The sequence below is a fragment of the Balaenoptera musculus genome, chromosome 2 (genome assembly GCF_009873245.2).
Source record: "Balaenoptera musculus isolate JJ_BM4_2016_0621 chromosome 2, mBalMus1.pri.v3, whole genome shotgun sequence".
Classification (NCBI taxonomy): Eukaryota; Metazoa; Chordata; class Mammalia; order Artiodactyla; family Balaenopteridae; genus Balaenoptera; species Balaenoptera musculus.
Window position 1 is genome coordinate 29,647,488 of NC_045786.1, and position 24,411 is coordinate 29,671,898.

At 45.1% G+C, this 24,411-nt stretch overlaps 1 protein-coding gene across 5 annotated transcripts in view; it reads left to right on the forward strand.

Moving 5' to 3' along the window:
• The window catches only part of DIP2C (disco interacting protein 2 homolog C), a 364,898-nt gene that overhangs the window by 166,485 nt on the left and 174,002 nt on the right, over window positions 1-24,411 (forward strand). For 3 of the 5 annotated variants that reach the window (XM_036841828.1, XM_036841829.1, XM_036841830.1), the window contains exons 2-4: window positions 13,074-13,145; window positions 14,689-14,856; window positions 23,310-23,420. In XM_036841828.1, the coding sequence (XP_036697723.1) occupies window positions 13,074-13,145; window positions 14,689-14,856; window positions 23,310-23,420 (351 nt within the window). The remainder of the gene's footprint in view (window positions 1-13,073; window positions 13,146-14,688; window positions 14,857-23,309; window positions 23,421-24,411) is intronic. The other 2 variants (XM_036841831.1, XM_036841832.1) reach the window with 1 other exon arrangement.

A 24,411-nucleotide genomic window follows, 5' to 3' on the forward strand; every position in this document is an offset into this window, starting at 1 on the left:
AGAGGTGATTCAGTCTTGGACAGTAGCAGTGTGCTCTTCAGATCCTGGATTTCTAGAAGGTCAGAGTGCCCCTTTGATGCAGTGTTCTGTCCCGTCTGAGAGAAGAAACAGAGGGCTGTGGTGGCCCCTCATTTCAAAGAGGAAAAAACTAGGCTTACATCACCGTGCCTGTGACAGGCAGTCGCCTGGCCAGCATCTTGGGCTTCCTGAAGCTGCTCGGGGCCCTGCTGGTGGGAAAGGCAGGACAGCTGCAGGCAGCAGAGTGTGAGCCTACCTCTGACCCTGACCGCTGGCTGACCCGGGGCAGGGGGTGGTTTTTGAGGGAAGTGAGTACGTCTACCAGGGTGCTCCTAGTGTGTGGATTTGCGCAGAGGACCTGACCTGGCCCAAATCCCTGTAAACATTTATAGGTGGTCTGTGCTTGCTGAGGGGGTCGCCAGTTTTATTTTCTGGGTCTAAACTTACTCTCTGTGGTGGCCCAGGAACCTTTCTGAGCAGGAGCTGACCAGCTTAGAGTTGGGGTCCATCCACCCCCCTCCAGCCATGGTGGTCTTGGGTCCCTAAGCTAGCACTTGGGTCATTATGAAGTTCCAGGGATTAGTGTGTGGATTCTGTAGGGTAACATGAACAGTTTGATGAATGACGACTAGAAGTCCCAGGTGCCCTTTGGAAAAGCCCAACAGTTCAAAAAGGGACACAGATGATAGATGTGGCCGCCTTGGTTCCTGGGGCCAGTGCTGGCAACCAGTCTGCAGGTGCGCGTCCACCAGTCTTGCCATCGGGGGGATCAGGTGGTGTCGTTTCCACTGAACAAGCTATTCTCAGTCCATTCAAAGTAATCAAGAATGTTGAGGAGGGTCTGCCTGCTTAGGGGAGAAAATTATTTAGACTAAGTTTTTCAGAATTGGTTCCTTCCACGAAAACAGGAAGTCATTCTTCATATGGTCAACAGTTCTTTGTAAACTAGAGTAACATTGGTAAGAAATGTCAGTTTGCAAATAAATCATACAGTACAGAGAAACTTATACGTAAGCATTTACAGAGTTTTGAAATTTTTTATTAATTATTAGCCAGTAGGATTCAACATATTCTCATAGGTTCCTTAACTCAGTGGCACAGTGGAAGTTTTTTAGGGCTTCGGCTGTCCCTGGGGTAGAGTGTGAGTTAGCACTGAGGTGCTGTGTATGCTGATGGGAGATTAAATACTCAAGGGAAGATACAGGGGAAGGTGAGCAGATTTCCTCCTTGAAGAATTTTATTTAGCTGAGAAGAAATGGGTAGAAATTGAATTTCAGGTAAATAAAATGTAAGTCAAACAGTCACGGATGGACAGAAAGTGCATTCCTAACAAGCCCACTAAAAAAAGCTGCCAGGGGACCAGCAGAAGCAAGGATGACAGTGTCTGGACTGCTCATCTGCGGCAGATGCTGAGCCTGGCCCCATTCTGAGTCCTGGTGGAGTGGGAGTTGGCCGGGACTGGGAGAGAGGAGCACGCAAGGCTTGTGTAGCCCAGGTGGCTGGCTGTCAGAGACATCACGTCCCCCAGAGTCGCCTGCGCACAGCCAGCGAGGTTCAGCGGAAATGCTCCAAGCACTTTCCTTCAGTTGGTTATCTTATGTTCAGACCAAGAATGCTTTCTTGGACACAGCACTTTGTAGATGTCTTATTCCTTTCTTTACCCTTAGTGAAGCAAGGAGTGATCACAGGCCAGAAGAGTAATGGGGACAAGATCGTCGTCGCCACAGAGAAGATTGCTAGGAAATAAGTCAACTGCATAGTGGAATGTTGCAAAAACTGAAGTGTTTTTAAAACTCTTCACAGATATCTTCCCTTTCCCAACCTATTCCAAAATAACTAATTTTGTGGCACTTATGTTTTGAGATTCCACCTCCCAATGTATGATAGTTGCCTCAAGAAATTTCACTTCTGCCTCCCTCCGTGTTCCCTGTATTCTGTAGCCCACGTCCTGGGGGACTGTCACAGTGAAGCGTCTGTCTTACCATTGTGCTCTTCAGACGAATGTTGAGCATCTGGCTTCCACAAATCAGGTTTGTCTAGATCTATGTAACTGATGTGCATCGTGGGATTGATCTTTACTGGATCACGTGTAAGTTTGTAGAGGATAAGCTTTTGGCAGAAGACAGAGTAGTCAGCTAATTGCAGCACCAAACGGGTGTTACAAGTTGAGATGAAGGTTCTTCCCTTCCTCCTTACCATCGGTGAGGATTCATTCTGAAGTTGGTAAAAAGAAAAGCAGCTGCTACGGTGGAACAACCAGAAACTACTGGAGGAGATAAAGTGTGTGTACTTTCGCCTTGCCCGCTAATTTTTAAAAAATCTGCAAGATACACTTCAGCATCTTTTATATTTTTCTTCAGTGAAAGATTCATTTACTTGAAAAAACAGAAATCTTCCCACACAGACCAATATTCAAAATCTATTAACAGTTTGTGGGGGTGGGGAAGGAATCACAGAGTTGGGCTTTTCTGTTTTTTTTTTTTTTTTCATTTACTTCCACTTAAGCACTTAAGCTCATTGTGCCAGAAATGATTTTTTAAATTTAACTGTGGAGAAAATATAAGTGTGTGTGTACTTAAATATTTCCTCACAAGAGAAGGGGCTCGTTGGGGTTCATCCAGCTGATGTGATGGGTTGATGTTTTCCTGCGTTTGGTCTGTGCAAGTTCCTGTGACATGTAACTTACATAAATGCTCTATAAGTCTTGTGTTAAAAGGGCCTTGTTCCTGCTCAAAAAAAGCACAGTTTTTGCCTTGGTTCTGCCTCTAAACAAAAGAGCTGTCTGATTTTTGAGAGGGGCCCTTCCTCTGCCCCCTACACATGGAATCTCCAGCGGGGTGGTCCTCATGGCTTGAGGCTCCAAGTGGTGGATGTATTCGCTTTGTGCCCTGTCCAGTGATGATGGGATGGAGGATGTTCTTACTGATGAGGAATTTACAGTGTGAAAGGGGAACGTGGTTGCCTGAAGCCAGGAAGCTAGCGCACAGAACCTGGACCTTGTTCACCTGTGATGCGCTCACCTGGTGTGACGTGGCATCCTGGGACTGCGGGGCTCCCAGTGGGAGCAGTGAGACCCCACAGGTGGGCACAAGGAGGAGAGTGGTTATCTGAGTAAGTGGAGGACTGGGTGCTCTGGGTTGAGGGTCTGCCTGGGATGCTGGGTGAGAACAGCAGCCCCTCCCCAAATGTCGGGAGGGCGCGAGCACCCTTCAGTGTGGGCTGGATGCCTTAGTTACCAACCTACCGCTTCACATTCAAAGAGAAATTTTAAACCATGCTTCGCTCCTAAACTGTGTTTTTAGGCTTAATTAAAATTACCTGATTTCCATAAGCCCTATTTTCTTGTCTCAGGATCCTGTGGTGAATCCCCTGCTGTATTTCACGTTGAACTCCTGGGTTCTTGAACGTTTTCTCTCGCACACGCTGCAGCTGCTTGTCATGTTGCACTTTGCCCAGTCTCCACAGAACCAAACCCCTGCTCCCCTCTGTCCCTTCTCGCGTGCGCATTCCTGTCCTCCCTTACATCTCTCTGCCTCTCCGTAGTCTCACCTCTAAGAGGGGAGCCCTCTGGGTCTGCTCTGCACCCCTGCTTTCACTGCAGGGCTCTTGAGACTTTGTAGATCTGAGTCTGGCTCCTCATTGTACAGATGGGAAAACTGAGGGCTGGGGAGGTTGTGCTCCTAGCCGACTTACAGCCGAGTAAGTGACCCCCTGGGAGCCAGTCCCCGCTTCCCGAATCCAGGTCTGTGCCTTCTCCACACACAGGGTTATGGCTGCTTGTGCTGTGGTTTTTCTTACTGTCAGGTCACGTGTGGTCAGGGCTGGGCCCTCCCTTCTTCGTTCATCCTGGCTGATGGCTCAGAGGATGTCGTCTGAAATGGTCAAAAGGGGATGAGCCAGGCACATACACTCTAGAATTGACCTGGAGTTGGACTGTTTTCTTCGGGAACCTAAGGATAGAGGTTCCATATGGAAATGTGCGTTATCAAAGGATCAGGATGATGAAAATCACAAAATGCTGGTGAAAGAAATCAGAGTTAAATACCTTGTTCATGGATCAGATGATGCAATGTGTAAAGATGTCAATTCTTCCTAAATTGATCTGTAAATTTAAGAGAACTCCTATCAAGTTCTCAGCTTTGTGGTAGACATAACAAACTTTTCCTAAAATTTATGTGGAAAGGGAAAGGCCCTCGAATAGCCAAAACAGCTTTGATAAAGAAGAATAAAGTAGGAGAAATCATTCTTCCCCATGCTAAGGCTTCCTGTCTAGCCACAGTTGTCAAGAGTGTGGGTTAGACCCACAGTGCAGTGGAATGGGGTGGGGAACTCAGACCTACACAAAATGCCCAATTAATTTTTGACCAAGGAGCAAAACCAATTCAGTGGCGGAGGGATGACCTGTTCCATAAATCATGTTGGAGGAATTGGACATCCATAGGCCAAAAAAAAGAAAGAAAAAAATCTAGACCTGAATCCCACACCTTATACAAAAATTAACTTAAGGATCATAGATCTCAGTGTAAAATGTAAAACTACAAAACATCTAGCAAAATAGGGAAGTCTTCAAGTCTGAGGATGAGGCAAAGAGTTCTTAGATTGAAACTAAAAGCACAGTCCCTAAAATGAAAAATCGATAAATTGGACTTCACCACGATGAAAACTTCTATTCTGTGGAAGACTCTGTAAGAGGATGAAAAGATGCTGGAACTGGGGTGCCCCTGTGTTTGTGGACCTGCACTCACCCTTCCTGACTCTGACAAGTGTCAAAGTTAAGTGGTAACATCCGGACCTTACTGGCTAGAGTTAAGATTTCAACATACTGCATATTTAAAATATATATTTTTCTTTCTGGTCATGCCATTAACTAAATGTTTTGAGGAACTTTATGGTTATTCCCATAAACGTAAAAATCCCAATCATGTTGAGAATTTTTTTCCATCATCCTGAGTATTTGAATAAGCGTTGGTGATTTTATAATCCTAGAGAAGGGTTTATATTTATCCTGATTACCTTACTTAAAATATCCTTACAGAACTCAAATTTCTAAATTTTACATTGGAAATATGGCATAAACCTGAGAAAAATGAAAGAGCGATATATCCAGTAGTAAGATAGTAACAAAGGAAAACACAATATTTGGGAAGTGATGTGACATCTTGAGATGTGGGCCCAGGCTCTGGAAGGACGTGAAGGTGCTGCTGATGGGTTTGTGCGCAGTCCCGGAGCAGCCTTCGCCAGGCTCCAAGGACGAGGCCCCGCGGTCTCACCACCCTCTTAGTGGGAGGTCAGTGGGTGGGGAGCGGCGGGCGCTGGGGACTGAGATCCAGAGCTGCGAGCCGCTGTGTGGTGGACACAGGGAGAGCTGATGGCACCCCAGGTCCGGTTACCGTGGCGGGGATAAAAGAGAAGCGCGTGGATGCCTAAGAGGTTGGGATTTCAGGTTTCCTCAGGATTTCTGATACCTCTGTCATCTGCTGCCTTCGGCCTCACTCCCCTGGAGCCATCCTGCTCTCCGCATGTACTGCTGGCTGGCACACCCAGCATGGAATTCTTCCCGCCCAACGCGGAGCAGGAGCCGCGCCTGGGAGCCTGGTAGTGTCCTTCACAAGTTTGCACGTGTAATAGATACCACATGAGTACTTGTTGGGTTTTTAAACTATGTTTTCTTCCCTATTTCATGCTTTCTGAGACGTTTCACGTTCTGTGTATTTGATCTTTTCAACTACGGTGGAAGGTAATAGGTGTTATTACCAATATTTTATCACTGAGAAAGATGAGACCAGAGAAGTTAGCTGACGTATGGTTTGTGTTCAGGGCGAGAAGAGGTTCCCGGTCTGCCTGCTTCTACTCCCCTGGACAGGTGGGTTCTTGCCAGGACAGCACAGTCTCTCTGCAGAAAAGAAAAGCTTCCCACAGAGATGACAAATGTGCCTCCAGCAGCTGGGTGGGAGGGGGAAGGCCGTCAAGGGTGCTCCCTAAGCCTTATAAAGCCAGCGGCTTTAGGAGAGAGGCGTTCTGAAGGTTCCTGACAGCCATAAAATTCCAAACATGGAAATGATTGCTTTGTTATATAAAGCATTCGTTCCAGCATTAAATAATAAACTTCTGACACCAAGAATGGAAATCGTCCCTGTTAGGCTGGTCTGTTTACTCGGCGCTTACCCAGCTGTGGAGGTGGCTCTGGGGCACATACTCCCCTCTTGGGGGTACTCCTGGCTCTGCGGGTTGTCCTATTCTGACCCAACACCCACAGGGCTCTGCAAATTCCTGTGGGGTCCAAGTTTGCCAGAATGAGGCCAGGATGGAAAAAGAGAGGAGCTGCAGTATCACCTCCCTTCTTGCATTTCCTAGGCTGGTTTTTCCTTCGCTTTTCTAAGACTCAGGGTTTGCCTGGAAACTCTGGACTACAGTATAAGTAAGAAAAAGAATTCTTCCCAGGGTGGGGGCGGGGCGGGGGGGGGAGAATGGTCTCTGTCTTAGTGAGATTCAACCGTACATTGGGAGCTTTACTTGACTTGCATTTTCAGTTCAAATTTATGACTTGGCTGTAAACCTCTCGTTCCTTTGTTACAGAACACATGAGAACTTTAATTTCTACTGTTGTAATTCTTGGTCTTATGGGACTTCTTTCTCCAAGAATAACAATATAAATAACATTTTTGATAAAGTAGAAAGTGTCTCAAAAAATCACTTTTATTTTCTCTTCACTGAAGTTACAAACGATTTATGTGTTTACTTTTCGGTCATACATTCTTTTTTTTTCATAATTTTTTAAATTAATTTATTTTAAATTTATTTATTATTATTTTTGGCTGCATTGGGTCTTTCTTGCTGCCTGCGGGCTTTCTCTAGCTGCGGCGAGCGGGGGCTACTCTTCATTGCAGTGCGCAGGCTTCTCGTTGCCGTGGCTTCTCTTGTTGCGGAGCACGGGCTCTAGGCAGGTGGGCTTCAGTAGTTGCGGCTCGGAGCTCTAGAGCGAAGGCTCAGTAGTTGTGGCACACGGGCTTAGTTGCTCCGCGGCATGTGGGATCTTCCCGGACCAGGGCTTGAACCCGTGTCCCCTGCATTGGCAGGTGGGTTCTTAACCACTGCGCCACCAGGGAAGCCCTGTCATACATTCTTATTCATAAAATGAAAAGAGAGTTAGATGGGTGTCTTGAGTATCAAAGCATGGAAAATACATTCTTTGGAATTTTGTATGGGAAATTCTCAAGCAAGGGATCCTGTGGTCCATGTCCTTTAACATCAGCAACTGTTTGCTCCTTTTCAAGGAGCAAAATGTAGACGCAGCATGGGCGAAGTGATCTACATGTTTCCTTGATAGTGTTCTTTTAGCTTACAGGTTGAAAGAATACTAATTAACCTGCTGTAAACCATGCAATAGTCTTTATAGATTGATAGGTTTTAATAAAGTCTTGCTTAGAAATGTGATGTGGAGTAGGGTTCCTCTCTCTCATAGCCTTTCTGCATTGAGTTTACAAAGTTTCATCCTGAAGACTGTGCTCATTACAGATCCAAAGTGAGGAGCAGAGGGGAGGAGCAGCCAAAGTTGGATGCTAAAGCATCCAACTTTAGCCTGAATGGATGTAAAGTGAAGAGAAACACTGTGTGTTTCCATGGTGATACCATGGCACTGATTGTAGGTCAACCTCAGGCAGAAACCAAGGAGGGGCTCTGGGTGGATGGAGTTGTGTGTAAAGCTAGCCAGCTTCTGTCTGTCCTACCCATCTTTCATCCATCTTCCTTCCTTCTATCAGTCATCTATCTATCCTTTCAATTCTTTCTATCTCCATTCATCTACCTCTCTATCTGTCTTACTATATTATCCTCATTGGTTGCTTCAGAACACAAGATCTCCCTCCTTATATAAATTTGCAGTGAGTTTGACATAGTCTGTTGGACCTCAGTCTGCCAGATGCTAAAGTAGCTCCAGAGTTAAAAATAACTGGACTTTCTGCGTGGAAAAGGAAACGCAGTGAGGACATTTTAGCCCTGATGCTTGGGATGCCTGAGGAACCTGCTCCTGCTGCAGATGCTGGATCCTTTACGTAACACATGAGCCAGGCTGGTGTTTCACACACTTTAATAATGGAATAATCATCGATTTCCCTCTGTCCTTTCCCCACATGGCCACTAAACAGTTAAATAATCACCAGGCATTTTCCCTGATTATGAATGAAGCATCTGTCCAGTCACTTATTTGAAGTCATTCTGTATGTTGGTGTCTGCTGCTCATTTGTGATTAACTCCATCAATACATAGTCCTGGTCTGTAAAACAGAGGGGTCATACTTGGTTCTGTAGGACACTGACCCGTGAAGGTGTCACAGCCTGGCTTTGAAGATAAGCCACTCGTATATGTTACAAAAACAAACTGTAAGCAGCCATCTGAGGCCTCATGAGACTTGTGCAGAAATCTGTGTGGCCAGAGCGCAAGGCTGGGATGTCACTGAGACAGGGCAGGGCCTGGGGGCATGGAAACAGGCAGTGGGGTGCGAGGTTGTCCCTAAGGAGGGTGTCCAGGTCAGGCGGAGAGCTGGGCAGGACATCAGGTGGCAAGAATGCTGACCAGTGGTCACAGATTGGAGGCTCGAGTGGAGACTTTAGGTGTGGCTTTCATGGGAAAAGTTTTGGACTTGGACAGAGGTGGTTTTCTTCTTAGATCTGGGGGCCTGGGCGAGAAACATAACCATTATTTGCGCCTCGACTTCTTACCTATAAAATCAGTTGTTATAAGGATTAAAAGAGATTATTTAGGACGCATAGGACAGGGCCGTGTAGTTAATACTTCTGGCTATGCAGGCTGCACACTGTGTGTTGTGGTGCTTACCAGGGAGTATGGCTGTGTGCTGGTAAAACTTTATTTCCAAAAACAGCCCACAGGCTGGATTTGTAGTTTGCCAACCTGTGATTTAGATAAAATTCGTGGGGTGTGGAAGTTATTCAATAAATAGTGTCTCCCTTTCCCTCTTCTAGGTTTCGAGAGATGATAGCAGCCTGGGATTTCTGAGTCGTATCTGGTTCTCCGAGCTGACTGCTTAGTGGCATGATTTAGTAGTGGAGCTGAAATAGAACACGTGCGTGGAGGTACTGACTCCGCCTCCCATCCAGCCTTTCTGAGTCTGTGGGGTCAGGAACCTGAGTGGACGCCCCTGTGAGGCCGACATTAACATCTCCCCTTTAAAGAGGAGCTGTGGCTTCATGTGGAAAGCACCTGTGTTCCTTTAGGCCAGGATCTTAACAACTGGAGCTTTCCAAAGTAAGACCAAATTTAAAATGAGAGTGAAAAGTGAGTGTCCTTTGAGGTTGGCTTCAAGGGAGGGACCCCCCCCGCCCATACTTAAATGTTCATCTGAGAAATTTTTAAAACTTGAGCTGAACTTTGTCTTTTAATCTTTCTACTAGCTTAAATGGTTGATCCTCAGGCTTTACTATATGTCTGCCTTTACTAGTGGGATTTTTCTTTTCCTATAGATTCTTCTCATTGTAGCCTTTTCTTTTCCACTTAGAGAAGATCCTTTAACATTTCTTTTAGGATAGGTTCAGTATTTATTTATTTATTTATTTATTTATTTATTTATTATTGATTGATTGATTGATTGCTGTGTTGGGTCTTCGTTTCTGTGCGAGGGCTTTCTCTAGTTGCGGCAAGTGGGGGCCACTCCTCATCGCGGTGTGCGGGCCTCTCACTATCGTGGCCTCTCTTGTTGCGGAGCACAGGCTCCAGACGCGCAGGCTCAGTAACTGTGTCTCACAGGCCTAGTTGCTCCGCGGCATGTGGGATCTTCCCAGACCAGGGCTCGAACCCGTGTCCCCTGCATTGGCAGGCAGATTCTCAACCACTGCGCCACCAGGGAAGTCCGGTAGGTTCAGTATTGATGAAGTCTTTCAGTTTTTGCTTGTCTGAGAAGTTCTTTATCTCTTCTTCAATTCTGAATGGTAACCTTGCTGGGTAGAGTATCCTAGGTTGCAGGTTTTTACCTTTCAGCACTTTAAGTGTATCATGCCATTCCCTTCTAGCCTGCAATATTTCTGCTGAAAAATCAGCTGATAGCCTTATGGGGGTTCCCTTGAATGTGACTCTTTGTTTCTCTCTTGCTGCCATTAGAATCCTCTGTCTGTAACTTTTGCCATTTTAATTATGATATGTCTTGGTGTGGGTCTCTTTGAGTTCATCTTGTTTGGGATGGGACTCTCTGTGCTTCCTGTACCTGGATATCTGTTTCCTTCTTTAGGTTTGTAAAGTTTTCGGCCATAATTTCATCAAATACATTTTTACCCTCTTCTCTATCTCTTCTCCTTCTGGAACCTCTATAATGTGGTTGTTCGTGTGCTTGATGTTGTCCCAGAGATCGTTTAAACTGTTCTCATTTTTAAATTTGCTTTTCTTTTTACTGTTCTTCTTGTGTGATTTCCATTATTCTATCTTCCAGATCACTTATGTGTTCTTCACTATCACCTAATCTGCTTCTCCTTCCTTCTAGTGTGTTTTTCATTTCACTTATTGTATTCTTCAATTTTGACTGGTTCTTTTTAAAAAAAATATTTTCTAGTTTCTTACTAAAATTCTCACCATGTTCATGTATTCCTTTCCCAAATTTAGTTAGCATCCTTATTACTAATGCTTTGAATTCTTTATCTGGTAAGTTGTTTATTTTTGCTTCATTATCTGTTGTGAGCACAAGTCATGTCTTACCCCAGGGTGTGCTGGCAGCTCTCACCTTTTAGGAGGAGGGGCTGAAGATGGAGGGGTGAGGGCTGGAGCCAGGTGTGAGCTGGGCTTCCCCTCTGCTCGGTGGCGTCAACACCCTATCGGGGCCGGGCCAGGTCCCAAGTTGCTGGAGCAGAAGCCCTGAGGGTCAGGTCCAAGCCGGCTCCATTCCCTTTAAGTGTATGTTTTCCACGCTCCCTGCACCAGTCCCCTCGCCCCAGCAGTGCTGAAGCAAGAGGTGCCTGTGTGGGCTCTCAGCGGGGTTGGGGGGTTTGGCCACTGACAGAGGTCAGGGCTGCTTCTGACTCGCCACCTGTGTAAGCGCTGCTAGTTGTTGCCGCCACCCCACTCAGTTGCTGCTTTGGGTCTGAGCTGCTCTGAGTCTCACAGCTGGGCCTTCTCCCCATCATGAAGCAAGCGGGACTGGAGCGGTCGCTTGGCTCAGGCTATGGGAAACCAGCAGCTGCTGGAGCAGCCCTCACTCCACCCTGCATGGGAGCAAGCCGGCGTGCACACTCCTCACCGTGGAGCCCAGGCTTCCCACGGCCCTCCTGTTAGTCCATGGGCCCTCCAGCCAGCCAAGGGCACTCATCTTCACTGTGTCAGACCCCAGAACCAGGGCGCCTGATCTGTGGCTGAACCGCTCACTCCCCAGGGCAGATCTCTGCTCCTGTGATCTCCCTCTTCCTCTGAGTCCCCTCCCTGGGGCACAGCTCCTGACCTGATCACTTCTCTTCCTACCCTATTCCATGTGGCTCTTTCTTATAGCCCCAGTTGTACAGGAGTCTTTCTGCCAGTCTCCAGTTAGTTTTCAGTGAGAATTGTTCCACATGTAGATGTAGTTTAGATTTGTTCATGGGGGGAGGTGAGCGCCACATCTTCTCTGCCATCTTGATCTCCTCCTCAAAACTTAAGCTGAACTTTGGGTGAAGAACAAGCTGGAAGGGGCTGGTTCATCAGGCTAGGATTTGATGGCAGGACTGTGCAGAGCAGCTGTGGGGTTGGCTGGGAAAGGGAGAGCACCGGAGGGAAACACCCGGTAAATAGTAGGTGTCTACCCTGTGCTCAGGTGGCCTCCCAACAGGCCAGTATGTGCTTTTCCCACCAACACACCCTCACGCACGTGCTCCTTCCCCTGTCTCGTGCTTCTGTTTTCCTCTAGGCATCCCCTCAGGGAGCAAACTGGTTTCGAGTTTATAAAATGCTGAGCAGCAGCACAATTAGCACAAAAAATAGCTTTCTTGTAGTTTTATTATCTTCAAAGAGCAGTCAGTTTGTTTTAGCACCAAAAATGCTCAATAGTGGGATGTGTTTTCATATATTTGTGTTGTTTACAGCTCCATGTGCATAAACTAGTCATGTGTTTCGTGGGCTGGACAAGACTGCAGTGAGCTGTGAGCTGGTTGGGTCAGGGTGCCCTCTGGTTTGATCAAATGTAGCGAGCACCACCACCAGGAAAAGCGGACTTAGCAACTTGTGTGTGATTCATTATAACTTTTCATTTGTATGCTGTATTTTTATTAAAACTTTAGTATTTAGCTCTTTTAGGAATGATGGCTTGGTCAGAATATTAGGAAAAAAATTAACAGTTTCAGAAAAATTCAAGGGCACAAATCAGCATTTTGGGTACGTTCGAGCTTGTAATTGGGAAAGGCTGTTGCATGTCATAAAGGTTATTTGTCCCAGGTACTTGGTACTTGGGGAAAATGCCAGCCTAGCAATGGCCCTTGAATCTCTGGCATCAGCAATTTAATTCCTGTTTTAATGATAAGTTTCTTTCTCATATATTTTGGATTCCATAGGTCCTGTGTTCTCTTGCTTTGTTTTATCTACTGTTTCATTTCGTCTTAGACACTTATTTTCAAAAATACGCTAGCAGTAAGTATAGTCCTTGGGACCGACACGCCTGATAAGAAAAAAAATCTCATTAATGGAGGAAGATGCTAATCAGTGGTGGTTTTGGCCAGCTCTCACTGGGGTAGACACCTGCAGAATCCGTTGTTGATTGAGTTAATGAGAGCCGCGTAGACCGGGGAGGTTTCCTGCCCCACAGATGTGAATAAGATTGCAAGAATCTAATTCTGGACCCCTTCAGAGCCAAAACCTTGTGAGAAGGCACCGGGGACAAGCATGTGTGCGCGTAGTAAAGGATTTTATATAACTTAAATGAGTATTTATTTGTGAGCAGAGGAAATGTCAAGGTGAATGATATGAAGTGCTTTCTTCTTAAATTATAATTATAAGGAAATAGAAGACACACACAGATGTGACTGTGTCTTCTCAGTTGAGTGTTCAGCTCTACCTGTGAAAGCATTCTGAACTTCCCTTTCCTTCTCTTGCAGGTGACATCACACAAAAAGGATATGAAAAGAAGAGATCAAAATTGATTGGAGCCTACCTGCCCCAGCCTCCAAGTACGTAAACCTTGATGAGTAGCATAAAGCATCCCATTTTAAGAGTTAACTGCAACACGCGAGAGAACAGCTGAGCACAAGTCCTCCCTCAGTCCCCAGTCTGCATGCAGATCACACCGTTGAGGTGGCACTAGGCACATCCTACTCCTTTGTGTGATTGCAGGATATTTTGTGAATTTAGAAGATACATACGACTTTTCTATAAATGTGCCTAATAAATTTAATAGGTACTTTATTCATAGAGCCGCAGTAATATGTTTGATTACTTTAAAATGCTATAATCATAAAAAATATGAGAGCATTTATGGTTTAAACATGACTTTTGTCTTAGTTAAATTTATTGATAATGGTTTAAATTAATCCAAGGTTTTCGTTGACGTCATTGGTGAGGGGTGGAGGGCCAATCTAGAAATCTAGAAAATGATGTAACATCCTGCCTGGTATTATAAAATCGTAAAGGTTGGTTGTTTTTTGAAACGTGATTGTCAACGTTATGGATTCTTCCCCAAGTACAAATTCTGTTTAATTCCAGCGTTTTCACGTGTGCAAGTGTGTAGAATTTCTGCCCTCGAGCTGGGTTCTGTACATTTCAGGGAAAGGAAGATGATACTGGGCTGCAGTTGTAACACTCCATTCTGATGTAAGCTCAGTTCAGCCCGAGGGCAACCTTGAGAATTTTCTGGGCATCAGGAAAGGCTTAAAGCTAACACAAGTCCTTCAGGAGGAAGGACAGCAACAGAAATGGACTCGCCAGTGTTCACTGTTGGACCAAATGTGAAGCTCTGCTGAGCCACTTCTACTAGAAGGGGTTCAAGTCTGCATGTGCAGGCCCAGTGCAGGCCCACCAGCTCTCCGGACTGTGACACAGCCTCCAGTGCTGTGAGCGCAGAAGGAGTGTCCCCACCTGTGGCTCACATTCCAGGACACTTAACTTGTGTGTTGAGTTTCTGCTGCTTTTTTAGCTTTGTTTGGTTTTGTGTGATTTCTTTCTTTTCTCGGTACTTAAGAAAGTTAACATGACAGCCTGGGTTTTCCTGCTGTCTAGTCTGTAAAAGGAAGAAGCTCTGCGCTGTCTGAGTGGATGGAAAATAAGTGTGTTGTCTAGCTGACCCCATGTGTGAGAGGCTTCAGAGCACACGTGGGCAGACGACTAGATGTGGTCTCCCCGCTTTCCTCTTCTCGTGCTCCAGCAGAGCTGTTGTGATGAATTCCTGTCTGCACGTGGCCCCTCCTGGTCTTGGAGGAAGGCTGGCGGGGAGACTGTAGGCCCTGTGGGTTGCTAGATTTTATTGTCCGTGCCTTACCAAACAAAAGTGAAACAGAAGCAGTTCTGCACCTTCCCAGAAGATGGCTCTGGAGCTGCGACAGTGCCAAGAACATGGCTGACCCGTGTTGCTGAGCGCTGAGGGTGGCCCTGTGTGGCATGGTCCCTTTGATGTTCTTTGTGCTGTTCTGCATGGGGTCGGCTGCTCTGCTCGGTGCTGTAACAAATTTAAAAAAAACTAAAGTTTGAATTAATTAGTTTTTTTTCAACTTGTTACAGCAGCGAATGGAGCTGCCGTGGTCCGGTGTAGACTGCAGCACAGTGAAGGAGCCCCGAGAAGAATGCTGCAGGCTGGCAACATCGGGGTATGTGACATCCGAGACGCCGCGGTCAGAGAGCGGGCGGCCAGCACCGCAGGAAACCGGCCACTGTTTTACTTTCGTTTCGGTGAGCGCACTTAACTGAGAGAGAGAGAGAGAGAGAGAGACACACACACACACACACACCCACGGCAGGGCACATTTGCAATGGACTGTCCACCTAATGCCTTTCTAAACAGAAGTGAGGGCTCAGCCTTGGGGGAACTTAGGAGGTCCTGTTTCTGAGCCCCTGTTCTCCATTTGAACTTGTGCGACTTATTGAGGCCACAGTGTTCCTCAGGCAAAGAGCTTGTCACAGACCCCAGACCATGATCATCCTGCTGACTCAGGGCCCAGTTTTGAGTGTTTTCTATTAAAATATAATACTCGGTTTTTTACAACCATATTTTTGCATTTGGAGCACTAATTACAAAACACTTAAGAAAGAAGAATGCATGACAGATCATACAATTCTTCCTAAAATTGTTGATATTCCGCTAACCTTTGTCTCATAGCCAGAGACCTGGGTGAAGGATGAACTGTAATGAATCCTGGCCTCTGAGATCTGCTTCAGGGAGTAAGGTCTGTAGCTCCATGGTATTCCTACCTCCAGAGGGCAGTTATGGAGTTTTGAAATTGAAAAATTGAACCAGTTAATCATAGAGTGTATTCTTAGAGGTCGTGGTCCTATTCAGAGGTCAAAATTATTTTAGTGAGCAATATTTTGAATATAAGAAGCCCAAAAAGATGAGTTCAGTGCACCTTTTAGTACAATAAGGAATAAGCATTTATAAGCTTCAGGGTTTTACCTCAAATAAAAGGCACTGTTTGAGAATCAGGTACAGACACTAAGCTGTTATGTCACAGTTGGCCCCCAGGATCTTAGAGGAGGGAACCCAGCCGGGTCTCTCCGCTGTGGCTCTGCCCTCCTCTCCATGCTAGCTTGCTGACGGGCGTGATGCATGTCTGTGTGGGGAAGAGCGGAGCGGTGGTAGGCGGGCGGTGGAGTTGGGCGTTAGCTGCAGGGGCCCCGTCGCAATTTCTGTATGCCTCACTGCTGCACCTGTGGATGTGTGAGGCTGTGAGCGCTGCTTGGGAACACTGCTCCCTGGCCCTTGTGGCCACGCCATTCCCACCGGGAAGGAGAAGGCAGGTTCACCCATGCTGCTGGGATTGGGTGAACAGATGCCCAGGTAGTTTTGCAGTTCTTATTGCTGATCTGTATTTCTGAGAAGTTGCCCTGGGTGTATGGTCACTCGTATAAGATGGTCTCTGGGAAGCGGTAAGGAGAGCACAGTGTTGAATGCTCACCTAAAGCTGGATGAGGGAAAGTGTGCCAGAGCTAGAAAGAAAAAAAGAAAATTATGTATTTAATGAAGTAAGGGGTCAGAATATATTGAAAATCATTATCAAAGAGAAAATATTATTCAGGAGAACTTATTTGGTTCTAGTTCTCTTGCAGTTTTCATTAGTCTCTGAAACTATATATTTTTCATTAGTCTCTGAACCTGATAAAATTTGTGAAAATAGAAGCTAAAATCCACTCTCTACCACTCTCTCCAGGGATATCTTAATCACGTGGTGTTAGCTTCTATATGAGTCTTCACTGCTTTCATGACAAGGCCATGGTGATGTGAGGTAGTAACATTCCAATGTTACCATAAATAGTGAAACCTTCCTTGACCAAATAGTCCCTCTATTCCCGTGATGCATGTATTGGCTAGATATAACTTTCCACGTGATTGGCATCAAATGTTTCTGAGTGGTGAGTGATTTATGTAGATCCGGTCTTCTCCAAGCCCAGCTCGCCTTTCCTCCAACAGCAGGCGGCTTGTGCTCAGTTACAAGGACTTACTGTGACTGTGTAGTTGTGAAAATCTTGGTGAATGCGGCTACTGTGACCAGAGGGCAAGTCTGTCTGTTTCCTTCCTGCTCTCTGGGCATCGGCTGTGGGATCCACGTGAACAGCCTCCTCAGAGAGGAGCCTCTCTTGGTTAGGGCGAGTTTATCGTCCACTTTTGCTCTTGTGGAGAACACAGACGGCCCCACCCGGAGTGCAGACTCGTCTGCATCAGAAGGGCTTCACGGGTAGCAGCCTGACCTCTCTTCACCTCCTCCAGCCTACATCCGATGTCACAATGCATGTGAGGCATTCTGTATGTGCTTGTGCCCTCTGCCTGTACCTGTGCATCTTTTAAAGCTCAGTGCAGTGTCACTTCGACAAGGATTTCTTCCCTCATCCCTGGGGTTAGGACAGGCCATTGTGTTTTATATTTTCCAGAAAGTGAAGCTTACTGGCACTGCTGTGGTTGATCGGTTCTGCTTCTTCACATTAACAACTGCTCTGCTTCTCTGGTGCCAGGTGCACAATTTGGTCTATATTTTCATCCTGCCACAGAGTTTGTCTCCCAGAGTGCAGCCCTCACTTCCCTGGGCACAGCAGTGTGTTGCCTATCTGACCTGGGTTGTAGGGACACAGAGCTGGTCCTGGGGGACTTCCTCAGCCATGCCATCTGTTCATGATGGGTGGGGTGTAGCCTGCAAGGTTAAACGCCAGGAAAGGAGAAATATGAGTAGTTAAATCAGGGTGCCCTGAGACTTAGCATGAATTCTTTCCAGACTGAGTTGCTACAGGATTGAACTTTCATCACCTAAAGGTAAATGACCTGTATCCTAGGGTAAGCCATGGTCATGATCTTGATACACAGCTTGCTACTCTCAGTTGTCTAAGAAGTATTCTTATTTTATCACACACAGCTGGTGATTATTGATGGGTTTCTTGTTCTTTTTGGTGACATGAACCAATCAGGTTCCTCCCCCAGACACCAGTAGTTAACAGGGAACAGCTGAGCCTCTACGGAAGGCAGAGCTGGGCATGGAACAGTGAGAGTGGTGTCCACTTTGGATCTGGCTCATATGGGTTTTTGTGGACAATCTATAAGGAAAACGCAGAAATCTGAATCCCTGATCCTGAGCATATACTCTCATTGCCTCCGAACTTACCTGCTGAGCAAAGCCAAGTGGTGGGATGTGGGGATGAGATACAAATGCACGATGGTAGGGGCTCTCGTGAAACCCTGAACTCCAGGTCGTCTATACTTTTCCAGGCATGAGTCCCTACGCAAATTCAAACATGAATAGGAAAATGGTTAGCAAATTTATACTGATTTATTGCAAGGCTTCATGCTAATGGAGGGTAAGGTAGACACAAGAGTGACAGTAATGTAAGAATCAGGCCAGCATGGTCGGGGAGATGTTACAGTGCTGATGGTGAAATTTCTGTCTATTTTGTGCTGTTCTCATTTGAGTCAGTATGAAGTGAAAGTAGTAAATTTCTCACCTGTACTACAGTTGTACTGTTTATTTTCTGGCAAACTCCGTGATGGCACTTATGTTAGAAATAAGTGCTGTTGCGTGAGGGAAAGTATAATTAGGTGCTAGAAGAGAATGGGACAATTCAAAAATCGTTTTTGTACAAACTTGAAATATGGAAAAATCCTTGTCAGTTTTACCAACTGCCTAAAGCATGTTTTCACTTAAGTGAGAGCCCTTTGGGTGCCTGGTGAGGTCGAAGGACCCTGAGACCCACGAATGCTGTGTGCAAGGAGCAGAGAGCCTTGCGTCACGGTGAGGGTCCTGGGAGTAGCAGTCACTCCTGTATTAATGTGTCCATGTCTGCACCCCAACACATGTGGGAACCGAGGTTCAGAGGCTGAGCGATTTGTCCCATTATGCAATTAGTAAAAATAAGACCAGAATTTGAATCAAGATCTTTGTTTTAAATCTTATATACATTTTTATGCAGGTTATCTTGTACACATCCTGCATGATTTCTTTTAAAAATATGTTGAAAACCAAGGTTTTTCAGTGTATTTCCCTTACTGTCTGAATTTAGAAATACTGACTTTTTTCTAGAAGGTGTCTATACTGCAGGTCTTCTGGCCTATAGTGCACCATTGTGTCTGGGTGAATGGACCAGCCCCTGTGGGCCTTATTCTTAGGTTAATAAGAGGATTATTGTGATTTCTAGTATCTAGTTTACCATAGCATTAATGAAATAACTGCATTTATTTAATAATCTGAAATTGGTGGATTGTTTAGGTGCCAGAACTATATTGTTAGGATTTTCTTTGGGGAATCTTTCTTTTTTTATTGAAGTAAAGTTGATTTACAATATTATGTTAGTTTTGGGGAACCTTTCTTAAACATGTGTTAGAAGTAATTGATTGAAGTTCTAATAAAAATGGCTTATTTCTCTGCTTTCTCTCCCTTGGGTTTAAACAAAGTTTTTACATATGGAGGGGAAAAAAGCATTTGGAGGAGTGAATAGTGATAGGACAGGGTAAAAACTTGGGAAGAGTGTTTCTGTGTGACAGGAACCTGGAGGCACGAGTGGGAGGTGGCTGACGAGGAGGGTGTGGTGGGAGGGAGGTTGGCAGTCAGGGAAGGAGCCTAGGGCTCGGTTCTGTGGTCCACTGGGTGCAGAGACATGAACCAGTCAGAGCCCTGCTTGGATTGAAGAGAGAGACTGACATTCCGGGCTGTAGTGGCCCTGGTGGCACAGAGGGTGCTGGGAGCTGCAGGTAGCGTGTGACTGTGAAGGGGCCCGGGCAGGGCTGAGCACTAAGCCTGGTGACCTTTCTAACCTTGAGGATAGAGTGTAGGGTGGGGAAGAGAGGAGTCCCGGGGGATGGAGGTGTTTGAGAAGTGGAGAGGTGGGGTGCCATGTGCAGAAGTGCGAGGTCCCAGGAAGGTGCACACTCAGCAGCGGGACGAGGTGTGTTTTACTCTCTCCCATGCTGTCCTTTTGTTTCCTCTTTTCCTCTTATGCACCTCTGGTCTCCTTCCTCTGATGAGTTTTATTTACAGTCCTGTGGCAATTCTAGAGGAAACAAAAGCTCACTGAGATCTTCGTATATGAATTGATGAGTTGCAGCACTCTGCACGAGCCTTGAAAATTTCACTTACTGGTTCAGCAGTGCTTCCTGAGACCCTTCTGTGAGCCAGGGGCAGCACTTGGCCAGAGGCAGACAGCCAGTCAGTCATTGCCTTCTCTGGGCTCTTAACCTGCCCCTGTCCCAAGCAAGGATCGATGTGTGCACACCTTCATGTCACACAACCTCAGCAGTTTTCAGCTGCTCTGAGTTTGTTCCTGGGCAGCAGTCTGGAATTGTAGCAGTTTCCGTCTCTCTTTATAAGAATGCTCTTGAACAGTAGTTTTGTGGTGAGGTCACAAAAATACCTCTTCATGGATTCAAAGTACCAGCTGGACTTGGTCCATGTGACCAGTGACCATTGCACCTGGAGTGCAGCACTGAACAGCACGTAGCCTCTGCTTCAAGGGCCTGGCCTCTGCTTGGGCTCTGAGTGACAGCAGGTGCCCAGGAGCACCAGGAAGGGATGCCCATCACAAATGGAAGGGCACTGGTGAGAGTGGCACAGACGGCTTGAGTTCAAGACCCAGTTCTGGGCCTGCATTTTCTCTCAGTGAAATGGCAGAAACTTATCTCATATGCCTATGTTAATAAATTAGTAAATATAAAGTGCTTGCACCAGTGCTGTAAAGCATTGGCTGTTCCTATCAGTCCTGCGTAAAGATGGGAAACTGAGGCTCAGGGTCAGATCGTGATGGCAGCAGATAGGGCTCCAGCTCCAGCTCCAGAGCATGGCGGTGTCCCCAGTGCATTTCCCCTCAATTTGTGTGGGATCTGAAGCTAGTGGTGCTTAATAGATGTTTGTCGGAGAAGAGATCCAGTCTTGATCTCTGTCTCATTTTTGCCTGAGGAGAATTTTTTATCCCGCTTGCGTTGCATGTTTCTGGACAGTTACCCCACCTTCCTTGGGACGCCTCACCTTGTGTCGTAGACACACTGGTCGTCTTGTGGCTTTCCTTTGAGCTAGTTTTCAATCGTGCCTGAATGTGAGACCTCAGCAGTGCTGAGTACTGTGTTGTAATTATGTGTTTTACTAATTATTCGTGATTAGCCTTACCAGGAGGGAGCCCGTCCCAGCAGCAGCACGTGGTCAGCTCCTCTTACCGTGGGTCACTACCCCGGCTTCTCTTGTGGTACCAGGTCATTCTAATTTGGAGTTGCATATGTGACTGAGGTACCTTTAAGCTACCTCAAATTTCATTCACAGTGAGGTCAGATAAAAACTAATGATTGAAATATGCACACTTAAATTTTAGTCTCTTTTAATGTCCTACTGCTGGTGACCTGTTGAAGCTATTCTCCTTTTGTCTAATTTATTCATTTCTTTTTAAAACTTGGGTTGTAAACTCTATTTTTCAGCCTATGAGAGTAAATGTTCACAATGCTTGTATGCAGACTTAGCTTTCTGAAGACAGATGTGTAGGGACAGCAGCAGGTGAGCACTGACCTACAGCTCTGTATAGCTGGTCTGTAAGTGCTATGACTACACTTCCCAGAGGAAGTATATGACAACCTAGGGACCTGGAAGGGGTCAAGGTTGAAATTAATTCCAAAAAGCATATTTGAAAGAACTAGATGGGTAACTACTGAGATTGAAAGCTAAATGTGTGTGTGTGTATCAGGCACTGTTTAACCTCAGCAGCACAAAGGTGTACATTTAGCCCTGCTTCTTCCCAGAGCTGCACTACGATGTCAGTAAATGGATAAAGTATAAATCCCCAGGACAAGAGAATGGGAGAAATAGTGATGTGTTTTTAAGCTATATAAGGTAGATGATTAGAGGCACCTTATTTAGCCAAGGGGAGAAAGGCAGCAGATGAAGGTGCTGATGAAACCACGGCAGGGGGTGGGGGTAGGCATGGCATCTAGGGAACAGGCGATCCACATCCTCCCCATTCCCCCAGAGATGTTTGCTCTCTGAGAAAGAGAGAAAGGGAACTAAGAGCCTCCGGAGTTGGGGACACCTGGCAGTACTGCACCCAGAGGCCCTGAATCAGAGCACATGTGCTGGAGAGTGAGAATAGCTCCAGCTGAACACTGTGAACACTGTGTTTAGTCACAGTACAGGAGACCGGACGTCTCTTCTTTGGGTAAATGGAACAGCCCAGGTAAAAGACCTACTGAAGTAGATCTGGTGATGCCCCTGCCATAGGAAGAAACACTTGCTTGCACCTCCTTCAGTGGGATTAAAGAAAAAGTTATAAAAGTTGACACAGGAGAAAAGAAAAAAATAAACAGATTTTACATAAAGATTATAGTATCAGAATGATATTTAATAATTTAACTTCTTGACAATAATTGACAGGAAAGGCAATTAATATAAATAATTTTCAAATAAATATATTTATAAAAATAAATATAAAAATTTTAAATTTACAAATAATTTTGCTTAGAATTCTAAGGTTCAATAGGAATGTAAATACCAGGTAACTACTGTTTTCATTATGAGATTTAATGGTAGTCTTTGATTTCATAAATTCTGTGCATCTGTTTGATAAAAATACAAAGTAACTTTTTAAAAGATAGATTTAAGACAATAGCTGGAGGAGACTTGGAGCTGTGAACAGTTCAGTGACAAGGACTGTTAATTAGCAATGTTAATACACTTGCTAGATGAAAAACCATGGAACCTAACCCAGGCCTGCAGTGCAGGTGTCTTTTGTACAGTTCTAACATAGCAAACGTTAATATGTAGGGCCCACAAACATTCCATTAAAAAGTGAGGTTCAGAAATCACCAGTGTAAGAGGAATATTAAATCTGAGGGATGAATAGCTAACTCTCATGGAGCCATCACAGAAAACCAGGGACCAGACAGTTTTTTGCTAAAATTGCTCTTTCTGGTTTACTTTCTATTGAGCATTACTAACCCTTTTCTGAAGAAGCAATAATTAATCTTTAATACTCAGGGCACAGAATTACTTTATTTCTGAACTGTAGTGATTACATCTTTCCCGTAGTACCTAGTTTTATCTAAATTGTGCCTCTGACTACTCTAGTTCTGAATAGGTATCAAGATTGTTAGAGTTAGGTCAGCTTTTGGCCAATATCATTGAATCATTTTTATCTGACCATGTTAACAGTTTTGGTAATTCTTCAAAGCCATGTTGAAATACAACTTGTTCAGTTGTTTAGCATCAAATGGAGTAAGATTGCAGAGAGTTTGAACTTTTGAATGAACAAAGATGAAAGTTTATGCTCCATCCTGGTTACCTGGAATATATTATTAAAATATCCTTTAAGACTTATTTGCAGTTGCTTTTAATTTAATGATAAATGTAATTTAAAGAATTATTGCTTGTAGCTTACTCTGCATCACGGCACATGAGATAACAGGCATTTGTGACGTGAAGGAGCCTGGACTGGTGTTTCTAAAGGCTGTAGTGTCGGGGCCCTGAGTCGTGCCCTACCCTGGATACTTCTTCCTTTCCTGTTCATTGTCCAGGATGTCCCAGCCCTCCATGCCCACTCCCCTGTGTGCTTCAGCGTGGCTGTGGGAAAGCAGAGAATCAGAGATTTATTCTACCAAATGATTTGTTTTGCAAAGTAAGTTAACTCCAGCTGCCAGTAAACCTCTCCTTACTTTGCTGTTCTCCTCATTAACCCAGGAGTGGATCAAGCTTTGCCTCCAGAGCGCCGGGCTCCAGTTACTCCTTCCTCTGCCTCTCGCTATCACCGCCGAAGGTCCTCAGGGTCACGAGATGAACGCTATCGGTCGGGTAAGGCACCAGGTGTGGGGTCTGTAATGTGGGTGATGGTGAAATGAATGAGTGGGCACATGTCTGCAGAAGCTGTGTGAGTACGAGGCAGTGAGTTTGGATGTCCTTGTGGTTGGTCATGTGGCCCACAGATGACATCTTATCTCAGACACAAATATACCCTCTAGGGTACACATTAAAATTCAGTAAATAGTAACTCTTCTTATATTTTTAAAATAGTTTCCATTATTTAGAATTTCACAAGAACTTAAAAAGTAACCTCTCATAAGCCAAATTTTGCTTATTTTTTTTAGGTGTTACTGTTTAAAAGTTTGGTTTTACTTTTCGTAATCTTGGTTGCTAGTATTTTTTCCTTCTCTTTTAACCTCAGTGATTTCTGTTTTTAAAGTACAGTTTTCAAAAAAGTAATAAGATTCTTAATAATTTGTATGTTCTCTGTTTATTATTTCCTTTGTGTTTTATGATGTTGTGTATAAGAATGCTATCTTCATAATTCCGTTTTATTGCAGTTATCACCTGGGCTTGACTGGCTTAAATTTCTTTCATTAACTGAGCATCAAGGAACTTGTGATTAATGTTTTACTTTTTGAAAAAAGTTTCTTTTCCCCCAACATCTGGATTAAAGTTGCTTTTTCGTGCTTCCCTAATTTTTTTAGAAGAAAATTATCAGTAAGTGTTGTTGCTGGGACACCAGTTCAGGGTACATGTAGATTGCTCATGATGACAACCCAAATTATAACATTTATATATCACTTTATATTTTGCAAAGTACTTGCAAAGGCATTATCTCACTTGGTTTTTATAACGGAAAGGTGAAGTACTTATGACTGTTTCATGTTGCAGAAGAGGAAGCTGAGACTGCAAGAGGAGAAGTAGCTCAGCCAGTTCACACCAAGGTGGGTGGGTCAACCCTGTGAGCCTCTCAGCGTTGTGAATTTTTCCATTAATGGGGGCTTGCAAGATAAACCACCACCCTTCCCGCTAAGGAGCT